General features: G+C 41.1%; 1 protein-coding gene across 1 annotated transcript in view; it reads left to right on the top strand.

The window, feature by feature from the left end:
* The first annotated feature begins 6488 nt into the window (after nt 1-6488).
* The window catches only part of B3GALNT2 (beta-1,3-N-acetylgalactosaminyltransferase 2), a 61658-nt gene continuing 41504 nt past the window's right edge, over nt 6489-26642 (top strand). Inside the window, exons 1-3 of the mRNA XM_021677354.2 lie at nt 6489-6600; nt 16185-16332; nt 21782-21882. Coding sequence (XP_021533029.1) covers nt 6489-6600; nt 16185-16332; nt 21782-21882 — 361 coding nt within the window. The remainder of the gene's footprint in view (nt 6601-16184; nt 16333-21781; nt 21883-26642) is intronic.

Here is a 26642-nt window from a genome sequence, read left to right as displayed (position 1 = left end):
CGTGAGCCACCGCACCCAGCCTTATGTTAAACAATTTTAATAAATTGAGGTGATGTCATAAAGTAACAGGACAAATAATGGGCCAGGATAATCGTTAGCTATATGGAAAAAATTAATTAATTTTGAGATCCTTGCATTACATCGTATTCCAAAATACATTCCAGATGGATTGAAGTTAAATAAAACAAACAAGAATATTGACCAGATCTCGTGATCAGAAACACCCCAAAATATGGGGAAAAAATTAAATATTGATAATTTGAAATTATGAAAAATTTAAAGTGTTTTTGTCCTAGAAGTTATAAAATTAGAAGGCAAGAAAACTGAGGAAAAATAAAGAGCTTATACAAATGGATAAAAGGCAAGATACATGAATAATTCACAAAAGAACTAGAAACAGCTAATGAACATAAAAATACTCAATCTCATTAATGAAAAAAGTTTTGTCCTTTGAATTAGTAAAGATTTTTTTTAAATGAGGGTAAGTGGGATAAGAAAAACTTGCATATTGAAGGCAGACATACACATTGAAACAATGGCAGTATGAATAAGGAAGCTTAAAGATAATATCAGAAAAGGAAATTATCTGAAATGTGGGAAAAGTTTTGTGCACAGAAGCGGCAGTATTACTTATTACAGTGGAATAATGGAAACAACCAGTATGTCCAATAACACGGGACCAGATAAGAAGTTATAGTGCATTAGTCTTCATGCATGACCCAAAAGGAAAAAAAAAATAAATTATAGAATGGACAAATGATTAAAAGTTATATTTTCTGAGATTACTAATTAAATATAAGAATGCTTATAGGTTAGGTGAAAACAAGTGGATATAAATTATTTATAGTATGAATGCCAAATTTTTTTTAAATGAAAAAACTTTAAAAAAAAAAAAAGGTTGAATTGTATGTAGTATGACTTCTTATATTATTCTATGTTTTCTTTTTTTTTTATAGACAGGGTTTCGCCATGTTGGTCAGGCTAGTCTTGAACTCCCGACCTCAGATGATCCGCCCGCCTTGGCCTCCTAAGTGCTTGGATTACAGGTGTGAGCCACCACGCCCAGCCCGTATTCTATGTTTTCCAAAACATATTCCTTTTCATGATCATGTATTACTTTTGCAATCAGAAAAAGAATTGTTCTTTACAGCCTTCACAATCAAGTCCAAATTCCTTAGCATAGTCTGTGATTACAACCTGGCCTCTGCCTTCTGTTTACCTCATCATTGCCCTGTTCCTAACTTGCACTAAGGTCGTACCAATTGCTTACATTTCCCAAATTGCCATGTCATCACTAGCTAGGTTCATTTCTTTATTTACTTATTTTTTGCCCACAGTGCTCTTGAATGCCCTTCCTACTTTCTGGCCTTGTTAACTGGCCACTTTGATTTCAAGCCCCAGCCCTGTATTTTCAAGGGATAGCTTCATCTGGGGACTCTTGAGTAGAGTTAAATATAGTTGGCGTTCCATATCCCTGGGTACCACGTCTATGAATTCAACCAACCTCGAATTCAGGAAAAAAGCAAATTTGAATTTGCTGCATGCCATTGAATCCATGTGAAGTGATGGGTAGACATCATTATTAGGGGCCATGAGTAATTTAGAGATGATTTAGAGTATATGAGAGGATATGTGTACATTATATGCAAATATTATACCATTTTATATAAAGGACTTGAGCATCCATGAATTTTGGTATCCATAGAAGGTCCTAGAACCAATCCCTTATGAGTAGAGACAACTGTACCCCCTGCTTTGTGCTGCTCTAACATCCCATGCATTCCTTTCTCAGAGCACTTACCACATTGAATTGCCACTCTGGTTACCAACCACCCTAGTTTGTCTCTCCCTAATTCTAATTCTGTTCACTTGTTCCCACTTATATTACAAGCCCCTTGACTCCATGGACTGTTTATATCACTGCTGATTATTATTTCCATTATACATACTGTCACTCTTACCATTTTCTTTTTTTTTTCTTTTTTTTTTTGGAGACAAAGTCCCACTCTGCCACCCAGGCTGAGTGCTGTGGTGTGATCCTAGTTCCCTGTAACCTTGAATTCTGGGGCTTAAGTGATCGTCCTGCCTCAGCCTCCTGAGTAGTTGGAACTACAGACATATACCACCATGGAGACACCTAATTTTTAATTTTTTTTATAGAGATGAGGTCTTGCTATGTCGCCCAGGCTGGTCTTGAACTCCTGGACTCAAGTGGTCCTCCCATCTCAGCCTCCTAAAGTGCTGGGATTACAGGAGTGACTCTCTTGCAATCTTTTTTTTTTTTTCTCTTTTAATCTTAACTCACTTTAGTGATGAGATTATTAGGGGATAGTAGAAAACAGGTAAGCGGAAAGGTCACTGGTCCTATCAACAAGTACTATAGATAGCTCCCACTGTGATGTGATTTGAAGGATGTTAAAAAGTTATTTAAAATTATTTTGGTTACAAGACTGTCAGAGTGCCAGTGAAAAATTTCCCCTCTAGCTTTTTAAGTGAAACAACACCTTGATTATTTAATATATTAAGATGATTTTTGTTTATTCTTCCCTTTAGTGCTCTTTGTAACTTTGAACAGTTGTTTAAATACTGCTATTTAATATTGCAATCCATCTCATTTCAATCCCATACTCCCCTATCCTGCCCTACTTGTTATATTTTCCAAAGCACAAATCATCTTCTAACATGCTGGTTGAGTATATTTCTCTATTTCTATAGTCTGAGCCCTATTCCCCATCACCACAGGATAAGGATCTTTATTTTGTTCACCAGTATATCTAAAGTACCTACAAAAGTGCCTGGCACATAATAGATGCTTAATAAGTATTTGTCAAATGACTAGCTCTGCCAAAATGAGGGATGAGTCCTCTTTTTGGGACAAATCATTCTAATTATTCACAAAATGAAAATTTTACAATATCAACAGAGGCCATTTACTACCTTGCTTGAGGATAAAAATAGTATTCCCTTTCTGGCAACCAATTATCACCTTCTTGATTTTTTTTTTTTTTTTTTGAGACACAGTCTTATTCTGTTGCCCAGGCTGGAGAGTGCACTGGCACGATCTTGGCTCACTGCCTCCTGGGTTCAAGCGATTCTCCTGCCTCAGCTTCAGAGTAGCTGGGACTATGGATACCCACCACTAACTCCAGCTAATTTTTGTATTTTTAGTAGATGGAGTTTCGCCATGCTGGCCGGGCTGGTCTCAGACTCCCGCCCTCAAGTGATCTGCCCACCTCGGCCTCCCGAAGTGCTGGGATTACAGGTGTGAGCCACCATGCCAGCCCCTCTTGACAATTTCTTTAATTGAAATGTTGAAAACAAGTCAACAGGTCCGGCACAGTGGCTCACACCTGTGATCCCAGCACTTCAGGAGGCCGAGGTGGGTGGATCACCTGAGGTCAGGAGTCCGAGACCACCCTGGCCAACATGGTGAAATCCCATCTCTCCTTAAAATCAAAAATTAGCCAGGTGTGGTGGCCCATGACTGTAGTCCTAGCTACTCAGGAGTCTGAGGCAGGAGAATCGCTTGAACCAGGAGGTGGAGACTGCAGTGAGCCAAGATCATACAACTGCACTCCAGCCTGGGCAACAGAGCAAGACTCTGTCTCAAAAAATAAAAAATAAAAAAAGAAGTCAACATAGTGTCTAAACAAAGAAGAACTTCTACAATTAATTTCTAGATATTATATAGCCTCCTTCCTTACTGCAATGTGTACACAATGTCTGGGAAAGGGGCATTGCAGATCTTGGTGACATTTGTCCAAAAACCACAATAATTACATCCTTTTTATTTCCAGCTGTTTATAAGAAAAAAATAAGTATTCCTTCCTGTCTTCAGGGTCCATGAAGAGGGGCCCTACAGACTTTCGAAATTCTTAAAACAGTAGTGTTTCTCAAATTTGCACAGTACACTGCAGTAGTCAGCCTCTAAGATGGCCCCCAGTGATCCTTGCCTCCTGATATTCACATCCTTGTGTGGTCCCTCCAACAGTGAATCAGGGTTGCTCTGTGTGACTAACAGAGGAAAGAAGTCATGATATGTTTTCCAAAGCTTCATCATAAAAAGCACTGCAGAGTCTGCCATGTCAGTCAGTCACCTCAGAAGCACATTCTCCAGCCCCACTCAAACCTTCAGATGACTGCAGCCCCAGTTGACATCTACCTGCAACTTTATGAGACCCTTAACCAGAACTTAGCTCTCAAATTCTTGACCTACAGATATTGTGAGAGGTAACAAATGATTACTATTATTTTAAGAGTTTTTGGTTAATCTGATAGATAGCAACAGATAAATATACAAAACCCTTTTAAAGTAAAAACAAAGATTTCTGGCCCTTATGAGTTAAAATCATCTATATTCTTTTACTTAAACACAAACGTGGAATAAACTCCTTAGGCTTATAGCTTTTGTACAACTATCAAAGCAACCAGATGATCACATTAAAATATAATACAGCAAACAGGCTAGGCATGGTGGCTCACACCTGTAATCCCAGCACCTTGGGAGGTCAAGGTGGGCAGATCATGAGGTCAGGAGTTTAAGACCAGCCTGCCCAACCCCATCTCTACTAAAAATACAAAAATTAGCTAGGCGTGGTGGAACACACCTGTAATCTCAGCTACTTGGGAGACTGAAGCAGGTGAATCGCTTGAACCCAGGAGGCAGAGGTTGCAGTGAACTGACATCGTGCCACTGCACTCCACTCCTGAGCAACAGACTCCGTCTCAAAACAATATATAGATATAGATAAATTTTTTTTCAGCAAACAATATTATAAAACAAATAAGATGTAATTTCAACAGAGGATTGGTTTGCTGAAACTACTATGCCCCTCATTGAGACAATGGCAGGGCCTGGGGAGTCTACTGCTGACTCTTCAGTCAGTTACTCAAAGTATTTTTTTTCCTTAAGCCTGTTCGAGGTGAATCTTCTATCATCCAAGACTTTTTCTCAACAATACAGCCACATTCTGTTTCCACAACTTGTGGAACTTAAAAAAAAAAAAAAAAAAAAAAACCACGACCAGGTGCGGTGGCTCAAGCCTACAATCCCAACACTTTGGGAGGCCCAGGCGGGCGGATCACTTGAGGTCAGGAGCTCAAGACCAGCTTGGCCAACATGGTGAAACCTCATCTCTACTAAAAAAAAATACAAAAATTAGCTGGACGTGGTGGTGGGCACCTTTGTAATCCCAGCTACTCGAGAGGCTGAGGCAGAAGAATTGCTTGAACCGGGGAGGCGGAGGTTGCACTGAGCCCAGATCGCGCCACTGCACTCCAGCCTGGGCGACAGAGAGAGGCTCCGTCTGAAAAAACAAACAAAACAAAAACGCCCCATAGCCCAGCCGCTCGTTCTCACCCTTCTTTCCCATCCTCACCCCAGTGCCCTCACCGCCTGAGGTCCCTGCTTTCCCGCAGCCTCGGCGCGGGCCCGGAGGGCCAGGAGGTCTCCCGCTCAGGGCACAGCCGCACAACGCGGGGCTAGCATTCTGCCTGGAAGGCGCGCTGCGGCCGCCCTTCCCCAGGTCTCCGGAGCCCACGTTCTCCCAGCTCGCCCGGCTCCTGTTTCGCTACCAGCTCCAGTTTGAACCCGGAGCACGTGCAGTTCTATCCTATTTGGCCTATCGCCATCCTGCTCCAGTCTAGTGCCCCGCTCGCTGTCGCCCTGAGTTCCCAGAGCACAGAACCGGGCAAGGAGCCGAGAACCCACTGCACCAGAGCTAGTCCCTGATGTTTCACAGCCTCAGACGCGGGCACTCGGGCTTCCTCGCCCCGCGCTCTTCGGGCCAAGGAGACGTCAGCAGGATCCCACCATCCACAGCAAGCGAACAAGCGAGCACCCAGAACAAAGGAGCTCTGGGTGATTTCATACAAGAGCCGCTCAGATTTTCTTCAAATCCGAGGCAAACCGCAATCTCAGTCAGCGCATTTCCCTTCGTGGCTGGGGGAAGCCTCGGAACGCCGGGTAGCCGGCACTACCTCCCCTGGGCCGTAGGTGGCAGCAAATGTCAAGAGGAGATGCGCATGCTCTGTGTGGGACTTCGCGCTTTGCTTCCGCGGCTGCCGAGTGACGGAACGCATGCTTAGGATTATGGGAAATGTGGTTTTTAAACGTTAGCATCCCGCGGGCGCCCCCTGCCTGGGCCCGGAGCGGGACTTCAGCTCCCGGCCGGCCGGCGGGCGCGGGTGGGAAAGCGGGAGGAGAGGGCGGGGCGAGTGGGAGAAAAGGTGGGAGGAGCCGGTGGAAAAGCTGGGTGGAGAGGGCGGGGCTTCGGCCGGCCAAGCCGCCGCCGCTGCCGCCCGCGATCTGAGGAACCGGAGGAGCGGGCCGGGAGCTGCGAGGAGCTCCAGACGGCGCGGAGCGCGAGAGCGGGCGTGCTCGGAGTGGTCGCGCGGGCGTTCGCCGCCGCCCCTCAGTCTCCGCACTTGCAGGTCCCCTCCTTCTCTGCCGGGACGCGGGAGAGCCCGGTTCGCGGCGGGGGCGGCCAATGCGAAACTGGCTGGTGCTGCTGTGCCCGTGTGTGCTCGGGGCCGCGCTGCACCTCTGGCTGCGGCTGCGCTCCCCGCCGCCCGCCCGCGCCTCCGGGGCCGGCCCTGCAGGTGAGTTCCTGGGGCCAGGCGGGCCGGCGGCCGCTGGGGGCGAGAGGCCCGGCTCCGTGCCGCGAAGCTCCGCTGGGAATTGCTGGAGGGGGGGAAGGGCCAAACGCGACGGTCCCCAGACGAAACAAACGGCTCTTTTCATCCTTGGAGCGTTAACATCGGGCAAACTTGAGGGAGCTTTTCTCTTTTCGTGTCCCCGCGGCTTCTCACCTCCCCGTTTCCCGTCACGGCCGCAGAGCGGGTACCCGCAGCTGCAAGTGCTTCGCCCGTCCGCAGGCCTGGTCGGTGATGTCCGACGCCGCCCGCTTGCCCGGCGGGGGGAACCTCGTGTGCCCTTCAGCCTCCAGCGCCTGCTGCTTTGGAAGTTCGGGCTCTGAAGTTGGTTTCTTCCTCCCCAAGTTGTTGGTCTTTTCTCGGTCAAGACTCTGGGGTTTTAGTGCCATGGATAATGTGTGTGCGTGTTTTCAGAGGTAGCTGGGTTTTGCTTTTAAGGAATAACTTTGCTGGAAGAATATACTGTAGTTCGTATTCTTGGATCGTGATGTAAGTCGGTTAAACAAATCTAGACATGAAATAGGGCATGGCCGTGAATGGAGTTGTTCCTGTGAGTTTGGTTCGCATAGCCTGCTGATGCCGTTTATATGGAAATATCAAATTCTTTAACGATCATGTCCATTTGCTCTAAAACTTCATCTCTCTCAGGAATGAAACCTTTGTTCTTGTTTCGCGTCACAGCCTAATAGAATGCTTTACTCGCAGTGGGTGCCCAGTGGATTATTTCGTTAATGGGTTCCACCACCCTGAACACTACTTTAGGTTTCCCTATTTTGTCTTCTTCCTTAACTTGCCCTAGGACATAAAAGAAACCTAGAAAGCTCTTTTAAAGATAATATAATAGTTATTTTGTAACTATACTGGGACTTATTTTTTCCCCTTCTCTCTCTCCAAAACAGCTGTTTTCTTATCCAAAAGTTCTTAAAATTAGAATTATTTGCAGTTCAGCACTCTATGCCTTATAAGTAGAAAGTATTCAGCAATCCTCAAAACAGTCTCGGTTATATGAAATTATATTGAGGTTATTTTGCAAACAGTCTTTTCCTATTAGATCACCAGCTCTTTGAAAAGGGTTTGTGTGACCTGAATAGAATTAAACAGTATTTAAGTGATTTAATGAAAGTACGGTGTTACAGTATACTTAACCAGTTAACTGGTCAGGGTTTTGTTCAGTGTTGTTTTTTAGGTTTTTGTAAAGTGAACTGAGAAGAGAGTGCCATATATTAAAACTGCTTTGTAACATCTGTTTGTGTGTTACAGGTTTCTCTCTTTTGTTATATGAGTCAGCCCAGCTGGAATCTATTACAGAGCGTCTTTAGTATACTTATGACCTTAACGGTTGTTTAGGGTTCAGTAAAACAAAAACCCTGCCTTCAGAGTGAATTCTTAGTGGACTTGTTAGGCAGTCTTTTAGTTTGAGACAAATTTTTCCTACTCCCTTACTGCAGACGAAGGATGATACCTTTATTTGCCATCCAGTTAGACCAGGCTAGATTTAGGAAATGAAGAAGTAGACTATAGAAAAGGACAGGGTAATAATGTAGGTAAGAAGATCAATACTAGTTATGTGAATTTGGCTTTGAATGAGTACTGTGTATCTGGTCAGATAATAAGGTTTTGTTTTGTTTTTTTTTAAGTTCCTGGATACGTGTGCAGAATGTACAGGTTTGTTACATTGGTAAACGTGTGCCCTGGTGGATATTTTAATAATCTAAATTAAACATGACTCACCAGACGCAGTGGCTCACGCCTGTAATCCCAGCACTTTGGGAGGCCCTGGTGGGTGGAGCACCTGAAGTGAGGAGTTCAAGACCAGCCTGGCCAACATGGTAAAACCCTGTCTCTACTAAAAATACAAAAATGAGCTGTGTGTGGTGGTGCACACCTGTAATCCAGCTACTCGGGAGGCTGACGCAGGAGAATCACTTGAACCCGGAAGGCGGAGGTTGCAGTGAGCCGAGATCGTGCCATTGCACTCCAGCCTGGGCAACAACAGTGGAACTCAAAAAGATTCATTCATTCATTCATTCATTCAACATAACTGAGTCCTACCTTTCTTTTTTTTCCTTTTGGTACTTTCAAAACTAAAAGCGTGGAAGCATCTTAAATGCTAACATTTCCTATAGTTCCTTTACCATTGTGCTGTTACCATGTTTAAACTAAAATAGCTGCATGTGTTTACATTTTAACCCTTATACTTTAAGCCTAACAGGAGAGAAAAAACCCAAGATTTTGCTAAGTATTCTTTTCTTGAATTAATATTAAAAAAATTTTTTTTTTCTTCTTCTTTTGCTTTGTCTGTCTTCAGTCTCATTAAGTCATGGCAGTTTTTTTTTTAAAAGAGATTTACCTTCCCTGAATATTAAAAAAAAAAAAAAAAAGCTCTCTGGCTGGCAGTTGCTTCAGCAAATATTTGAGAGCCTACTGTGTGCCAGCTCCTGTTGTAGGTGTGGAATTAGAGCAGTAATCAAGCTAAACTCCCTGCCCTCAGGTAGTTTACAAATTAGAAGAGAAGACAGAGCATCAGGAAATAATTATAACTATCACAGCGGATGGTGATAAGTATGGTGAAAAAAGATAAAGCAGTGTTAAGAGATTAAAGAGATGGTTTTTAAATAGGTCATGGAAGTCCCTTCCATTCTGAAGAGATAACAGTTGAGGAGGGACCTAAATGAAGTGAGTGAGTACCAGAATCTGCAATTTTTGTTTTTGTTTTTGTTTTGTTTTGTTTGTTTGTTTTTGAGATGGAGTTTCGCTCTTGTTACCCAGGCTGGAGTGCAATGGCGCGATCTCGGCTCACCGCAACCTCCGCCTCCTGGGTTCAGGCAATTCTCCTGCCTCAGCTTCCAGAGTAGCTGGGATTGCAGGCATGTACCACCATGCTCAGCTAATTTTTTGTATTTTTTTTTAGTAGAGACAGGGTTTCACCATGTTGACCAGGATGGTCTCGATCTCTTGACCTCGTGATCCACCCGCCTCGGCCTCCCAAAGTGCTGGGATTACAGGCGTGAGCCAGCGCGCCCAGCCTGAGTCTGCAATTTTTTTTTTTTTTTGAGATGGAGTTTCGCTCTTGTTACCCAGGCTGGAGTGCAATGGCGCGATCTCGGCTCACCGCAACCTCCGCCTCCTGGGTTCAGGCAATTCTCCTGCCTCAGCCTCCTGAGCAGCTGGGATTACAGGCACGCGCCACCATGCCTAGCTGATTTTTTGTATTTTTAGTAGAGACGGGGTTTCACCATGTTGACCAGGATGGTCTCGATCTCTTGACCTCGTGATCCACCTGCCTTGGCCTCCCAAAGTGCTGGGATTACAGACGTGAGCCACCGCGCCCGGCCTGCAATTTTTTTAATGTGATGGCTTCCCTTAAACCAGTGAGGGAAAGCAACCAGTAAAGAGGAAGTGAAATCCAGCACACCTAAGAGTGACAGAGAAAAACAAAGGTGGAGATAACCATCAGACTGAGGAATCTAAACATAGGATATCTTGATGACAAAATACTTGTTTTGAGTAATGCCCTAAGTAGGAATTATTTAATGGTTAATTTAGAAAAACAGTGTGACAAAAGAAGGCATCTCTTTCTAGTGTATCTGGAAAGAAAGAAACCAAAAGAAAGCAGCATAGTCACTCAACAGATACATAGTCACTCAACATAGCTTCTATGCTGGATGCCTAGTCCCTGCTCTCAAGGTGCTGCTCATGGTGTCTAATGGAAACAGACATAGGGCAAGTAGAATATCAAAAAACAAATTGAGCTTGCTTTGTAATTTCGTTTGGGGCAGTTTCTTCCAAAATTATCCCTATATGCTAATCGTGTCTCTGTGCTTCACTTTCCTTATTTATAAAATGATGATCTCATAGACTTACTGTGACAATTCAATTAGTGAAACATGCAGAACAGTGCCCATTTCCTAGTAAACACGCCATAAGTTTTAGACAGGAGCAGCAGTCTGATGGCAGCTGATGCCTGTGCTAGTGTGGTGTTTTGGGAGGTGCCTTTGGTATTGTGTATGATAATAATTGTCCTTATTGTTAGATCTGTGATAGATTTCCTTTTTTTTTTTTGATACGGAGTATCACCCTGTCACCAGGCTGGAGTGCAGTGGCATAATCTCGGCCTACTGCAACCTCTGTCTCCCAGGTTCGGCTGCCTCAGCCTCCCAAGTAGCTGGGACTACAGCTACGCACCACCACACCCGGCTAATTTTTTGTATTTTAGCAGAGACGGGGTTTCACCATGTTAGCCAGGATGGTCTTGATCTCCTGACCTTGTGATCTGCCTGCCTCTGCCGCCCAAAGTACTGGGATTACAGGTGGGAGCCAAGGCGCCTGGCCTTTATTTTCAAGATTTGTATCAATTTGTGACTGATCTCTTCCAAAGCATGCATATGAGAGTGGAATTTTGGTTTGATTTTTAAGACTCTTGGGCTTATTTTGAGCAATCAATTTTGATATCAGCCTTCCTCAGACTTCTTTTTTTTTTTTATTTTGAGACATGGTTTTACTCTGTTGCCCAGGCTGGAGTGTAATGGCAAAATCTTGGCTAACTGAAACCTCTGCCTCCAGGTTCAAGCCATTCTCCTGCCTCAGCCTCCCGAGTAGCTGGGATTACAAGTGTGCACCACCACACCCAGCTAATTTTTGTATTATTAGTAGAGACTGGCCATGTTGGCCAGGCTGGTCTCGAATTTCTGACCTCAAGCGATCCACCTACCTCAGCCTCCTGAAGTGCTAGGATTATAGGCCTGAGCCACCACACTGGGCCCTCCCTTAGACTTTAATGTACTTTTGGATGTCTGCTCTCAGTGCAGAGTAAGGCAGGTTGCCAGACTCTCAGGACATATTACATATTAAAGAAAATAAACAGTCCTTAATGTAGGGTCTCAGAAAAAGACGATACCCCAAAGTAAGGCCTCAGAAGCAGCTCTCTCTAACCTGCTGCTGCTGTCCTCTCTCTGGCTTTGCGTGAGGCTAGCCATAGAAACTAAAATTCCTCTTCCCCAAAGCCAACCATAAAACGTAAAAATATTACTCTGACTACCCTCACCACCACCTTTCTATATAAAAATTACCTAGTCTACCTTCTTTGATTACAGGTTATAAGAACCTGGGTCCTATCCCATACCCAGAAGGAAAGAATATAATTCAGGACAAGAAGACTCCAGACAGACAGGCCTTGCTGGGTTTTCTCACTCTGTCTATTAACATTAGTTCTTACCCTTTCTGTCCAGTCTTACAACATAGCTGTCCATACTTTGTTGAACCTAAGCATAGGAATGGGCAGTTTCTCCTCTATCTTTGGGTCTTCATTCTGAAGGCTTCCATGTCATATAAAACTGATCAAATAAATTTATATACCTTTTCTCCTATTAATCAATCTCTTGTTAGTGATTTTCACTGAACCTTCAGAGGGAAAATGTTCCCTTGGTCCTTACATTACCATCAGGGAGCTTGCTTGGGATTTTGATTTATTCCTGACATTATGAAGATTTTGTTTACTACTGTATCTGTGCCATCTAGAACAATGAGTATAGGAGATGCTCTATCATTTGAATGACTAAATCAAGAGAATAAAATTGGTGCAGCTTGATATATTTTCACAAATTGATAACACCCAACTAATCACCACCCAAATTTTAAAAAAGAAAACTATCAATGCTTCAGAAGTCCCCTTCATGCTGTGTTCTGTTGCTGGCAGGGATGGTAACCAGTGGCAGAAATTTGACTACTTCTGTACTTTATATAAATGGAACCATCTAGTATGTACATAGTTCCTATAGCATGTTTATCTTAATATATTAATAGAATAATGTTTAATGATGCAATTAACATGTAATTTTAATGGCTGCATGGTATTCTGTCATACAGCTACACCATAATTTATTTAACAAGTTCCTTATTTATGCATTTAGGTAGCTTGCAGTCTTTCACTATTAATAGGTGACACTGTGATTAATAAAAATCTTTGAGTGTATCATTGATTATTTCTTTAGAATGAGTTCTTAGAATTGCTGGACAAAGTTATACCATTCTAAATTATTTGACATGTGTTGCCAAATTGCCCTGCAGAAGACTGTACCAAATTACATTCCTTCCAGCAATGAAAGAGAGTAGACACTTTCTTGAAATCACTAACATTTCCTTGAAGTACCCATCATTTAGTTATTTAAGAAGACATATGTCAGCTTAAATGTAGGAGAAAACTGGTATCTCGTTGCTCGGATTCAAACTTGATTCCTAGTGAAGGTGGACATTTTTTCCATAGGTTTGCTATTTACCTTTCTTCTTTTGTGAATTATCATGTCCTTCTGTATCATGTTTACTTCTTAGCACTTTTTTTCTGTTTCTAGACACCAGAATCAACTAGGCACTCTCTTCTTGTAGCATATAACAGGTGATAAGAGTTTAGAGCCAGGTTGGTAAGGGGAGCTAGGAATTTGAGCAACATTCTAACCCAAGTATTTATTATGCATCTACTTCGGGTTTTGTACTGTGTGACACAGTAGTCAGGAGTCTATTGAACTAATTTACATTAATGGTATGTGGTTAAAAAAACCTGTATTTCTGAAATTTGACTTTGGTATATCTGGAAGTAGTTCCCTAAAAGACCACAATATCCCGTGTTACTTCCCTTCTGCAAGAAAAAGAGAAATGCATGTAAAGTAAAGCAGTTGAACAGAAGCAGCTTAGACATGGATTAGAAGCAGGGAGGATTGACAGTAACAGAGAGGTAGAATAAGATCAAAAAGTAGTTTACATCCATAATCTGTGGGATTTTCACATGCCACATGTTTATCTTTGTATTTATTATTTTTAGAAAAATCTTGTTTGACAATAATATGGAGAAGTCAGGTAAAAGCCAGTTAGAATGCCCTTGTCCTGGTCCAGGTGAAAAAACAGACTTAACTAAGCAGCAGCTAGAATTAATGACAAAGGGGTAGATTTGAGAAATTTTCTTTTTTTTTTCTATTTCTTTCTTTCTTTCTTTCTTTCTTTTGAGATAAAGTTTTGCTCTTGTTGCCCAGGCTGGAGTGCAGTGGCATGATCTTGGCTCACCGCAACCTCTGCCTCCCGGCTTCAGCAATTCTCCTGCCTCAGCCTCCTGAGTAGCTGGGATTACAGGCATGTGCCAGCACGCCTGGCTAATGTTGTATTTTTAGTAGAGATGGGGTTTCTCCATGTTGGTCAGGCTGGTCTCGAACTCCCAACCTCAGGTGATCTACCTGACTTGGTCTCCCAAAGTGCTGGGATTACAGGCATGAGCCACCTCACCCAGCCTAGATTTGAGAAATTTTCATGAAGATTTTGAGTCTTTAATCAAGAAAATATTAAATTATGTTCTATGTAATCTATTTCTAAAAGATTTTCTTTGATTAACCATTAAAAATAAGGTAGTAAATGTTTGACATTAAAAGGGATGTTTAAGATATTTTGAAAATTTGCTTTTGTGCAGCATCCTTATTTTCTGATGATGTCAGATAAATGAGTCATTTAGATTAAATGTGATTTTTGCTCTACAGCTTTTAATCTTTTGAGATGAGACTTTGAAACAAATGAAATAGAATATCCAGAGACTTTTGTTGTATCAGTTTTCTCTAAGAAGCTGAAGCACAGGGATTTAAATAACTTTTTACTAAGGTAATACAAAATGTTGGCTGTGGAATCAATGTCAGAACTGGCTGGTCACCACTACCTTTGCCTCCTTCCTGACACTAGAATGTACTTAATATTTCTCTCTGAAAAAGGTGAGGAGTCATATTGTCAATTTTACATAATCATTTAAATTAGTCTCCAAATTCAGACACTCATTTAGAGTGAGTTCCAGCACTAGGTACAACTTACATCATACAGTTACGTATCTGAGAAAAAATGTTCTGGGCCATGAGTTGAAAAAAACTGATGTGTTAACCAGCATGTTCAGTGATCTGCTTATTGCTAATTCAGTTGCACTTGTATTATGGATAAAAAGATCAGAATTTAGACTCAGATAAGCTATATTAAGCTGTATAGCTATAGAATAGAACAGTGATAAAGAATGGAGTTAGATTGCCTGGGATTAAATCTTAGCCCAGCCATTTCCAAGCTGTTTGACTTATGGCAAGTTACTGAATTCTCTGTGTGTTTCATTTGTTCAACAAGTACCTACTTCATAGGCTTGTGAACATTAAATTATATTCTATATGTAGTGTGTTTCACAGATTAGGTGTTCAGTAAACATGGCCTATTAATAAGCTTACTCCGTGAAAATTTGAATTTATTTAAAAATAAATTCTGTCTTTATAAAAGAACTCACTTTAGTACGAGACTCATCATAGGGTGAAATAATAAATACCTCTATTCCATTTGGAATGGAACATTTTAAGAAATATATTTATTGTGGAAAATAAAGTACAGAAAAATTTCTGTATTATAGTATCATTAAAATTATCCTAGTAGAAAGATCTGTTTTTATTATTTGGGCCTTTTGAAAAAAAGATCAACGTGGTTTTGTTGTCTTTTAGACTGAATACTTAGATCCCCTGGTATATAAAAACATTGCATTTAATGTAGTAAAGATTCTGGGCTTCAATAATTTATTTTTGGAAACATTTTGGATCAGTTCCCACCACTGGAGAAAGAGATGAAATGGATACCTCATCAGAGCTATATATAAGCATGTAGCTCTCAGGCCTTAAAACTGGTGATGAAAAACAAGGGCAAAGTATATCTTTCTCTTCTGTCTGCTAAGGACTAGTTTTAGATGGAAATGTAATCCTGCCCATTAGACCTTATGACAATAAAAAATAAGCCGTTCAGAATGACTTGTTACTTTATTTTCTTACTAAAAATGTTGCTTTCCCCTCATTCTTTAGAATATTTAGTAAGTAGTAAAAGATTTAGTGGCCATAGAAAATTTCATTGACATAAATAAAGGTTGCATTACTTTCCAGTAGGGAAGTCCCTCAACTTCATCCCCTAAACGTAGTAACTAACATTAATGTAGGAGTTCGCTTTTCAAAGCAATTTTTTTTTAGTTGCCATTAAATGCCTCCTATATGCCTAATATCAAGCCAAGAACTTTATACATGTTATCTCATTTAACTTTTACAACAGCTTCATGAGAAGTATTATAACCATTTTGTAGTTAAGGAAACTGAAGTCAAGAAGCTAAGTAACATATAGCTAATATACAGAGAGCCCAGATTCTAACTGTGGCCTAAGTGACTCTTACTGCCTACTATTATATGTTTTTATGCTACATTGCGTTTTGAAACAGATTCTTACCACAAACATCTTGTTTGTTTGGAAGAATTTATATACTTATGTGAGCATGAATATGTACATATACATGAAAGACAAAAAGACTCTACACCAAAATGTTACTAGTGGTTATCTCTGGATAATGGGTTTATATGTGATTTAAATTTTTTTTTCATTGTATTTATCTGAATTTCCTACAAACATAAGCTTATTTTGTAATAAACTTATGATACCTATTGAACTCACAGTAATTGAGACATGACTTATTTCTGATTTATTGTTCTTATTCCTAGATCAGTTGGCCTTATTTCCTCACTGGAAATCTAGTCACTATGATGTGGTAGTTGGCGTGTTGTCAGCTCGCAATAACCATGAACTTCGAAACGTGATAAGAAACACGTGGCTGAGGCATTTGCTGCAGCATCCCACATTAAGTCAACGGTAGGTTTTCTGAGTTGTTACTTTGCCTGGTTTATTGAAATAAGGGTTCTGAAAAACCTAGCGAGGCATGGTGGTACATGCCTGTAGTCCCAGCTGCCTAGGAGGCTGAGGTGGAAGGATTGCTTGAGCCTGGGGAGTTGAGGCTGCAGTGAGCTGTAATTGTACCACTACATTCCAGCCTGCACGATGGGAGTGAGACCCTGCCTAACTTTAAAAAAAAAAAAAAAAGTTCTGAGAAACCTTATTTTGAATAGAAATGTTCATTCAGCTATGTGGCCTCTTCCTGGGAGAAATGGCAGTTTTATTTGCTTTTCTTCCATATAGTTTGGGCCAAAAGTAAATTTAACCAAGATTTTAAGAAGAGAGTATATTCATTGGTTAACATATGTAGTATTTAGATACCCAGTGTGGTTTGTTGTTTGCTTACTTTAATTTAGAATAGCAATTCTTAAAAGGTTCTATTCCAGAACATCTTAGACACTTGCACGTGTCTAAATATACTTTTCACTAACTTCACAGAGGTAAATTTAATTTTTTTCAGTTTTGTAGTATTTTTTACTTACATGATCTGCAGTATGTGTAATATGCCATGCTCTTTTTTCTGACTACCCTTCCAGAACTGAGCTTTGGTAATCCATCTCATGCTGACATTAAATAGCTCTCAGTTACTAGTTAGGGGTCCAAAGCCTTAGTCTGTTCCCAGCGAGACCCGCCTCTGAAGACTCTGTGGTGAGGAACTAGGGGAAGAAATGCATGGAAAGTTGACTTCTTTTTATGTGAAGACTCAGGTGATAAGCAGAGAAGGCCCTTTCAGGATTGAATTGCATTGGCACATTTGTGACTGAGTAGCTATACAAGCAAATTGCAGTTGTGAATTTTCTTTTCTTTCTTTCTTTTTCTTTTTCTTTTTTTTTTTGAGATGGAGTTTTGTTCTGTCACTCAGGCTGGAACGTAGTGTCACGATCTTGGCTCACTGCAACCTTCACTTCCCGAGTTCAAGCGATTCTCCTGCCTCAGCCTCCCAAGTAGCTGGGATTACAGGCACCTGCCACCTCGCCCAGCTAATTTTTATATTTTTAGTAGAGACAGGGTTTCACCATGTTAGCCAGGCTGGTCTCGAACTCCTGACCTCAGGGGATCCGCCTGCCTCGGCCTCCCAAAGTGCTGGGATTACAAGGGTGAGCCACTAAGCCCAGTCTAGTTGTGAATATTCTTGTCACTGGTAGTGCTTACTCACAGCAGCTTTCATTCCTTTTCAAGACAGGTTTCCTTAGTTCATGATTGCAATAATAATACAGCCTATTACACAGCAAATGAAAGACCTCAGAATCATTACTACTGTCAGAACCATGTCCAAAAGCTGTACTTTGTGTAGCCTTTCCCTGTTAGAAAAGAATGACTCCTCCACCAGTTGCTCAGACCAAAACCCTTGGTGTTATCCTGACTTTTCCTTTCATATACTGCATCTAGTCCATCAGCATACCTTCTAATGCTACTTAGACCATACCCAGAATCCGACTTCTCACCACCGTTACCACTACCATCTGATATAGGCCACCACTACTTCTCACCTGGGTTATTGCAGAAGCCCCCTACTCTGAGTTTACTGCTTCTACCTTTGACCCCCTACATTTTATTTTCCATACAGCAGTCAGAGTGATCCTTTTAAAATTACTGAAATTATGTCAGTTCTCTATTCATACCCCTCCATTGACCTCCTTTCTTGCTCAGAGTGAAACCACAAGTCTTTATTGTGGTCTTTGACCTTATCTACATCTACTTTCCCTATACTGGCCACCTTACTGTACTTTCATACACTAAAAGTGCTCCTGCCTCAGGCCCTTTGCATTTGCTCCTTCCTTTCTCACTAATGTCCTTGTCACTCACTTCCTTCAGGTCTCTGCTTAGATGTTACTCTAGCAGACAGCCCTATATTAAATAGTAGGTCAGCCCACCCCTGTCCTGTTTCTGTCTTCCTTTAGATGGCTTTAATTTTTTTTGTAACACTTATCACCAACTGGCATCTGTACTGTATTTAGTTGTCAAATTGTTTAGCTTTCTCCACTTGAATGTAGGTTTCATGAACACTGGGGCTTCAGGTTTTTTCACTGGGGTATTCCCAATACCTAAAACCTAGCTTGGTGCAGACTAAGGACTCAACAGCTATTGAATGAATGACTCAGAATTAAATGTAATGAGTAAAGTTAATATTTGGACATTCACTAATTTATTTGCCATCATAACAGTCTTGCTTTAAACCTGGTAAGCTTGATTTGTGTTATGAAAATGATTGGCTATTTCTATAAAAATAGGTATTAGGCAAAAACACCTTCCTGGGTTACAGTAATTTTGTGGATCTAGTAAGAATATCTAGTAAGATGGCTAAAAAACCGAATTTGGTACATACTTGCAATAATTTAGTTAGCAGATTTATTCATTTCTGTTTATATTTTTATTCCAAATGCTAGTTGTCTATGGAAGGTATTCTGCCTTAATTGGTTATTAGTAACAGAAAGTGTATTTCTGTGGTTATGGCATATTTTCCATTCTTGGATTTCTCCAAAGGAGCCAAACTCAACGCTAAGTACTTCTGTAAGCAGATAGTGTAGTATGTGTGGTAGAATACAAAGATAAATACAGTATAGCCTGAGTGTTTGGGAGGGGCTTGACATTTAGTAGAAGGAAATAGGTGTAATAGTGTAAATAAAGAGAGGAGAAGAGGAGGGAAGCATTTGACTGTGAGAGGCAGACAGTGAGCAGATCATGTAGAACCGGCATGCAGAGGGTTGAGTGGAAGGGTGAGACCTGTTGAGGCAAGGACTGCTGAGGGGCTGATCTGCAGAGGTGACCTTGAATATAGAAAATGGAGGAGGAGGCTAGGAAGATTGCTAGTGTTCTGACTTGGAGAATAGTGGAATCATCAATCAAAACAAAAATACTGCATGAGAAGAGCAGGATTCATGGGAAAGAAGCTCAGTTGTGGGTTTGTTGACTTTGAAGTTCCTGCAGGCAATGGTATACTGATAAAGATTTACTAACTGGCTCTCTGAGAAAAAGGATGCTTATATGTATATACATGTTTATTATACATTTTATTGACATAAAGGATATACAGCATGTAATTGACAGACTCTCCTATCTATGACCAACTTGTGGTTACAGTTAACAAAAGAGTGTAGTTCTGGCAAAAGTCTTTCTTTCAAGTAAACAGTGAAGACTAAAGTGACAACTAAGATATGTCAGCTTTATGCTTAGTCAATAAAGTCAGTGACTTCTATGCTGTATCAGGTAATAGTCTTTGAACACTGGAATCGTATTTCCTTGACTTATTTTCGTACTACTCACTATGTAATAGCTATAGATAGGCACATCACATTAAGCTTAATTTGCATTATCAACATTTTCTCTATACTCTCTTAAGTCTAGCCAACCAACAAAACAATAAACCAAACCCTTATCTGTATTATTTACCAGTTTCTATGGTGTGAATATTCCCACCATAGCCAATTCAAGGAACTAATGTGACATCACAGAGCACAGAGTGGGGGAAAGATAAGCAGTAGCATGCCATATATACTATTTCCACCATGTAGATAGATGTAGGAAATATAAATGACCTCAAGATCATAGATAATAGCAAAATGGAGTAAAACAATAAGTGATTGAGTATTTTCTTTGTTTTTAATATATATTTAATTTTAAATAAAGGCTATGTTTAATAACCATCTCACAAAATTTCTGAAAAGTTGACAGTTGGCTCTCAGAAGCCAGCAGGCAGACCAGGTGCGGTGGCTCATGCCTGTAATCCCAGCACTTTGGGAGGCCAAGGCGGGTGGATCACGAGGTCAAGAGATCGAGACCATCCTGGTCAACACGGTGAAACCCCGTCTCTACTAAAAATACAAAAAATTAGCTGGGCACGGTGGCACGTGCCTTTAATCCCAGCTATTCAGGAGGCTGAGGCAGGAGAATTGCCTGAACCCAGGAGGCGGAGGTTGCGGTGAGCCGAGATCGCGCCATTGCACTCCAGCCTGGGTAACAAGATCTCAAAAAAAAAAAAGAAGCCAGTAGGCTTCAGCAAACAGCTGTCTGTGGGCCATCTAGGTGAAGATGTCCAGTGAATTTACAGGTCCTTTACTTAGAACATGGGCCTAAACTAGAGTTACTAATTCAGGGCCGGGCACAGTGGTTCACACCTGTAATCCCAGCACTTTGGGAGGCCGAGGCAGGCAGATCGCTTGAGGCCAGGAGTTTGAGACCAGCCTGGCCAACGTGGTGACACCCCATCTCTACTAAAAATTTAAAAATTAGCCAGATGTGGTGGCACATGCCTGCAATCCCAGCTACTCAGGAGGCTGAGGCAGAATTGGTTGAACCTGGAAGACGGAGGCAGCAGAGAGCTGAGATTGTGCCACTGCACTCCAGCCTGGGTGACAGAGCGAGACTCTATCTCAAAAAAAAAAAAAAAAGAAAAAAGTAGAGTTACTAATTGAAGAATCATTCTCATGCTAGTTGAAGCCTTGGGAATAAATAGTACTGTCTAGGGAAAGGAAGTAAAAAAAAAAAAATGAGTAGATTGAGAAGAGACCCAAGAGCAGAGCCCTGGACTAATACCACTCTCAGTGGACAAGCTGAGGAGGAAGAACCAGTGAAGATGACTGAGCAGGCCACTGAAGGAAGGGAAGAGAGCATTTTAGGGAGATGGGCAGTTTTGAGCCATGGAGAAGCCAGGAGGGTAAGAGTTGAAGAATATCTATTGATTTTTAGCAGCAGCTCATTGGTTACGTTAGTGGTAATCTCAGTGGAAGTGGTGATGTTAAAGCTAAAACTCCTGTTTTATAAAATAAGTGGGAAGTAAGAAACAAGAGGCTGCAATTTTAATTTCTTTGTAGGACCTCAGTGTAAAGTGTGGTGGCAAGGAAGGATGGTAGGTGAAGAGAAATTAGAGTCAGGACTTTATCATGTTTATAATATAGAGGGAAGGAGCCACTTGTTTTAGAGGTAACCAGTGAACCAAAGTCTAGGAGAGAAGGGGATTTCCTCTTGGGTGGAAAGACCTAATCTTGAGCAAAAGGAACACCTTCTGAAATAGAAGAAGGCAAAAAAGGAAAATTTTAGGTACAGATATGTTTTTAGGTATGGGCATGAGAAGCTGACTTGACCATAGTTTGCTTTTAAATGATACGAACATGCTGGTAGCGAGGCCAGACGTATTCATACTTGCTTTAATATACCATTGCAATAAAGGATTCATGCATAAGTAACTTGGCAGTTAGCAACTTTTAGTTTGCTTGTTCCCCCATTTTGCTAGACTAGATGAATAAAGGTAGAGAATTAATCGTCATAAACACTTGTGTCTCAAAAGTAAAAGCTCTGAAATGGGCGTGAGGAAACGTGCATGTGCAAGGTGAAGATCAGTAACTGATGTTAATGCCAACACATCTCTCAGTGTGCTTGTGAAGTTCATAATAGGTGCTCATGGCTGTGAAGTGCCTGTGGAAGACAGGGAGGATCCTTATTCCTGTAAACTACTCAACATCACAAACCCAGGTAAGTCACCTTTTCCCTCCACTGCCATACACAAGCTTGATGTTCAGTAAAAGTTGCTAAGCTTGATGGTATGGAGTCTGTTTTGTTATTATTTTATTTTATTTACTTATGTTTTTTAAAGACAGGGTCTTGCTCTGTCACCTAGGCTGGCGTGCAGTGGCACAGTCATGGCTCACTGTAACCTCAAACTCCTGGGCTCAAGTGATCCTCCTGCCTCACCACCCTGCTAGGACTACAGGCGCGTGCCACAACACATGGCTAATTTTTAAATATTTGTAGAGATAGGGTCTCGCTGTCTTGCCTGGGCTGATCTTGAACTCCTGCCCTCAAAGGATCCACCAGCCTCAGCATCCCAAAGCACTGGGATTGCAGGCATGAGCCACCATTCCCTGGAGTCTGTTTTTAACAGACTAAAATGCCTTTCATCCAAATTTATGTTTTCATCTTTTTTTTTTTTTTTTAAGATGGAGTCTTGCTCTGTCACGTAGGCTAGCATGCACTGGCACCATCTTGGCTCACTGCAACCTCTTCCTCCTGGGTTCAAGCGATTCTCCTGCCTAAGCCTCCCGAGTAGCTGGGATTACAGGCATCTGCCACCACACCTGGCTAATTTTCGTATTTTTGGTAGAGATGGGCTTTCACCATCTTGGCCAGGCTGGTCTTGAACTCCTGACCTCACTGGAGTCAGCTAGGGAGATAGTCAGGTCTTGTGATCCACCCTCCTCAGCCTCCCAAAGTGCTGAGATTTACAGGTGTGAGCCACTGCACCTGGCCTGTTTCATCATTTTTGACAGATTGACTTGGGGTATCTGTAGAGATTCTTTACAGAATTGAAACTTCAGGATCCAGGAGACTTTATTTTTCAGTGTGATTCATATATATTTGTAAGTTCCTTATGCTAAGATAAATCCTGAATTACCAAATTTTGAACTTTTGGAAAACTGCTGATTTTACCAGTTAATTTATAATAACCTTGAAGAAACAAATATTGTGAATCAACTTTCTCTTAGAATTATTGTCTAGTTTATTTCTGTAAAAGAAACAAATAGTAAAAAAATTTAAAACACAAGTAACATTATTTATGCCTTAAAATTAAAAGTTTGTAAAAATTCTGGTGAGGATAAAGAAGGCTGCTCCAGCACTTTGGGACACCAGTGCAGGAGGAGGAGCCCAAGCCAGCCTGGGCAACATATTAAGTCCCCATGTCTGCAAAAAAAAAAAATTAGCAAAGGTTGGTTGCTCATGCCTGTAGTTCCAGCTGCTTAGGAGGCTGAGGTAGGAGGACTGCTTGAGCCTAGCAGTTTGAAGCTGCAGTAAGCTATGATCTGCTCACACTGCTGCACTCCAGCCTAAGGGACAGAGCAAGACGCTGTCTCAAAACCAAAGAAGAAAAAAACAACAAAGAAAGCTGATCCTAATTAGGTTCTCTGTGTGTCACTAGGGAACCAATTTTAGGAAGTTGATAAATTTATAACTCTGTGTTTATTAGTACTTCCTATTATGTTCAGCTGTGTTTCTAAGGGAGCTTAAACTTCTAAGTCTTAAATATGCTGATTAAGACTTCTGGCATTTTAAGGTTTGTTAAAACTGTGTAATTAAATAACACCTCACTTTTATAAGCAGGCTCCATGGCTCTAAATCCAAGCTCTGCCATTTCCTAGCTGTGTAACCTCCTCTGCCTCAGTTTTATCACCTGTAAACTTGGGATGAAAGAATCTTCCTCATGGGGATTGACATAAGGGTGAAATAAGTTGATAACATGTAATGTATTTAGAATAGGTCCTAGAAGGTGGAAGGTACTTAACATTATTTTAAAGAGCCTGCCATTTTATAAAGTTGGGTTTCAAACAGCTTTTTAAATAAATTGGACAATATATTCAGGTCTGTATTATAAAACAGGGGCTTCTTTCTTAGGATCTCTATGAATTCAGTTAACATTGTAAGCAAATTTTATGTATGAATTGTGTTCGGGGGAAAACGTCCTTTGGCTTTCACTGGAGTCTTAAAGGGATCATAAATCTTATAGAATGTTATATCACGTGATGATTCGGTATTCCTTCAACAAATTACAATTGAAAATCAAAATGAAACAAAAAGAAGCCCTTCACTTTTAAATTAACCATACTTTTATTATCTTAAGTGCTGTTATTTATTAAAAGTAAAGAAGTAGTTTTTTATTAATAGAACATTTTCATATATGTAATACCCCTAGGTTATGAATTTTTTAAATGTGTATATAACTAAGTTAACATTGAACCTAATCTTATCTTTTCAATGATCCAAAGGGCAGTTATGGTTATTTCAGTACCTGAAGGTTATGATAAGCATTACTCATATGACACTGTGGCTGTGGTAGAAGGTTTGGTTAATAGCACTGTAAAGTAACGGGATTTCCTGTGTCCACATAACTTGAAGCTCAAGGCACATTTGTTTTAGATAAGAAAATATCTAAAAATGCTATATTATAATGTGCTTCACATACTGCTTTTAATAAAGAGGTTTCTAATATGGATATCTTTTATTTACTGAATATCTTTTAAAAAATGGTATTGTTATCCATTATGTTGTAGTCTAGACTCTCCGGTTAATGCTTGCCTAGCCCATGACAAAAAACTGTATTCTCCCTTTTTTCCCCTCCTGCTCATGTCTCTAATGAGGTATGAGTCATCACGTTGCTTTAGTCCCATTTTACTGGGCATCTACTGAGTATAAAGAGTTTCTAGGAACTCTAATGTGGGCATCCAAATGATCTGCTAGAGTGTAGGAAGAAAATAGAAGTTTAGTTTTTTTTTGAGACAGGGTCTCGCTCTGTTGCCCAGGCTGGAGTGCAGTGGCACAATCTCAGGTCACTGCAACCTCTGCCTCCCAGGCTCAAGCAATTCTCATGCCTCAGCCTCCCAAGTAGCTGGGATTGCAGGTGCACACCACCACACCCAGCTAATTTTTGTATCTTTAGTAGAGACAGGGTTTTGCTGTGTTGCCCAGGCTTAGAATTTCTATTTATCTGAAAATAAGAAAATACAATCTTTATTAGTACTGAATATATAGATTCACCACAATATATGCATATAATTTATAAGTAAATGGCTGTGTGTACAAATTTTTTTAACTGATGGGGTTGTGTAGTCAGTAAAATTTGAAAACCACAGCTCTAAAAAATACAAAGAATTTTGATGATCTTTTAAAATAGGGTTTTATATTATTAAAGTAGCACTGATATTCTCTGCCATATTAACTGCTTTATTTAATGTATCCTAATTCATTTATGATAATTAGAAAATTTATTTCAAGACTGGGCACAGGGGCTCATGCCTGTAATTCCAGCACTTTGGGAAGCTGTGGTGGGAGGATTGCTTGATGTCAAGAGTTCAAGACCAGCCTGGGTAACATGATGAGACCCCCTCTCTACAAAAAATTAGCCAAGCCTGGTGGTGTGTGCCTGTGGTCCCAGCTACTCAGGAGGCTGAAACCGGAGGATCCCTTGAGCAAAGGAGGTCAAGACTGCAATAAACCATATCCATTCCACTGTACAGCAGCCTGGGTGACTGGATGACTGTCTCAAAAAAAAGAAATACATAAATGAAAGAAAAGAAATCATTTGAAAATAACTGTTATGGCACTGATTAGACAGCTGCTGGGGAGTGGAAAGAGGACTGACTTTGGAATCACTAAACCGGGCTTGATTCTTGGATCTGCCACTTTCTGTGACCTTAAGTGAATTGCTTAATCCCTTTGGGCCTCAGTTTCTTAATCTGTAAAGTGGAGATAATGCCACAACCACAGAGTAGTTGTGAAGATGTAAATGTGATAGGGAATGGTACATGGAAGGTGGTTCAGAACTGTGTTTGATACACTTATCTTTTATCAATGCTGTACAGGAAGAGTTTTTCAAACATTATTTGAAGTGACTTTAGTTGCTTATTTATACTGTGATAATTGCCTGACGTATCACATATATTTTAAATTGACTAATAAGGGCCAGGCGTGGTGGCTCATACCTGTAATCCCAGCACTTTGGGAGGCCAAAGCAGGCAGATCATGAGGTCAAGAGATCAAGACCATCCTGGCCAACATGGTGAAACCCCATCTCTATTAAAAAATACAAAAATTAGCCGGGCGCGGTGGCTCAAGCCTGTAATCCCAGCACTTTGGGAGGCCGAGGCGGGTGAATCACTAGGTCAAGAGATCGAGACCATCCTGGTCAACATGGTGAAACCCCGTCTCTACTAATACAAAAAATTAGCTGGGCATGGTGGCGCGTGCCTGTAATCCCAGCTACTCAGGAGGCTGAGGCAGGAGAATTGCCTGAACCCGGGAGGCGGAGGTTGCGGTGAGCCGAGATCGCGCCATTGCACTCCAGCCTGGGTAATGAGAGCGAAACTCCGTCTCAAAAAAAAAAAAAAAAAAAAAAATACAAAAATTAGCTGGGCGTGGTGGCATGCGCCTATAGTCCCAGCTACTCGGGAGGTCGAGGCAGGAGAATTGCTTGAACCAAGGAGGCGGAGGTTGCAGTGAGCCGAGATCGCACCACTGCACTCCAGCCTGGCGCCTGGTGACAAAGTGAGATGCTGTCTCAAAAAAAAAAAATTGCCTAACAAGAAGTAGGATTTTTGGAATTTGCAGAGTAAGACCAAACTTACTGATTATTTATGACTACAGTCAGTACTGTTTTTATTATTTCTATTTATCCAACCCTTCCAAATAGATGCCTTCCAGTTGACTTAAATTTAAATATCTCCTGTGACAGTTATACATGCACA

The sequence above is a fragment of the Aotus nancymaae genome, unplaced genomic scaffold (genome assembly GCF_030222135.1).
Source record: "Aotus nancymaae isolate 86718 unplaced genomic scaffold, 86718_ANA_hifiasm-v0.15.2.pri h1tg000032l_0, whole genome shotgun sequence".
NCBI lineage: Eukaryota > Metazoa > Chordata > Mammalia > Primates > Aotidae > Aotus > Aotus nancymaae.
This window is presented reverse-complemented; position numbering and strand designations above follow the sequence as displayed.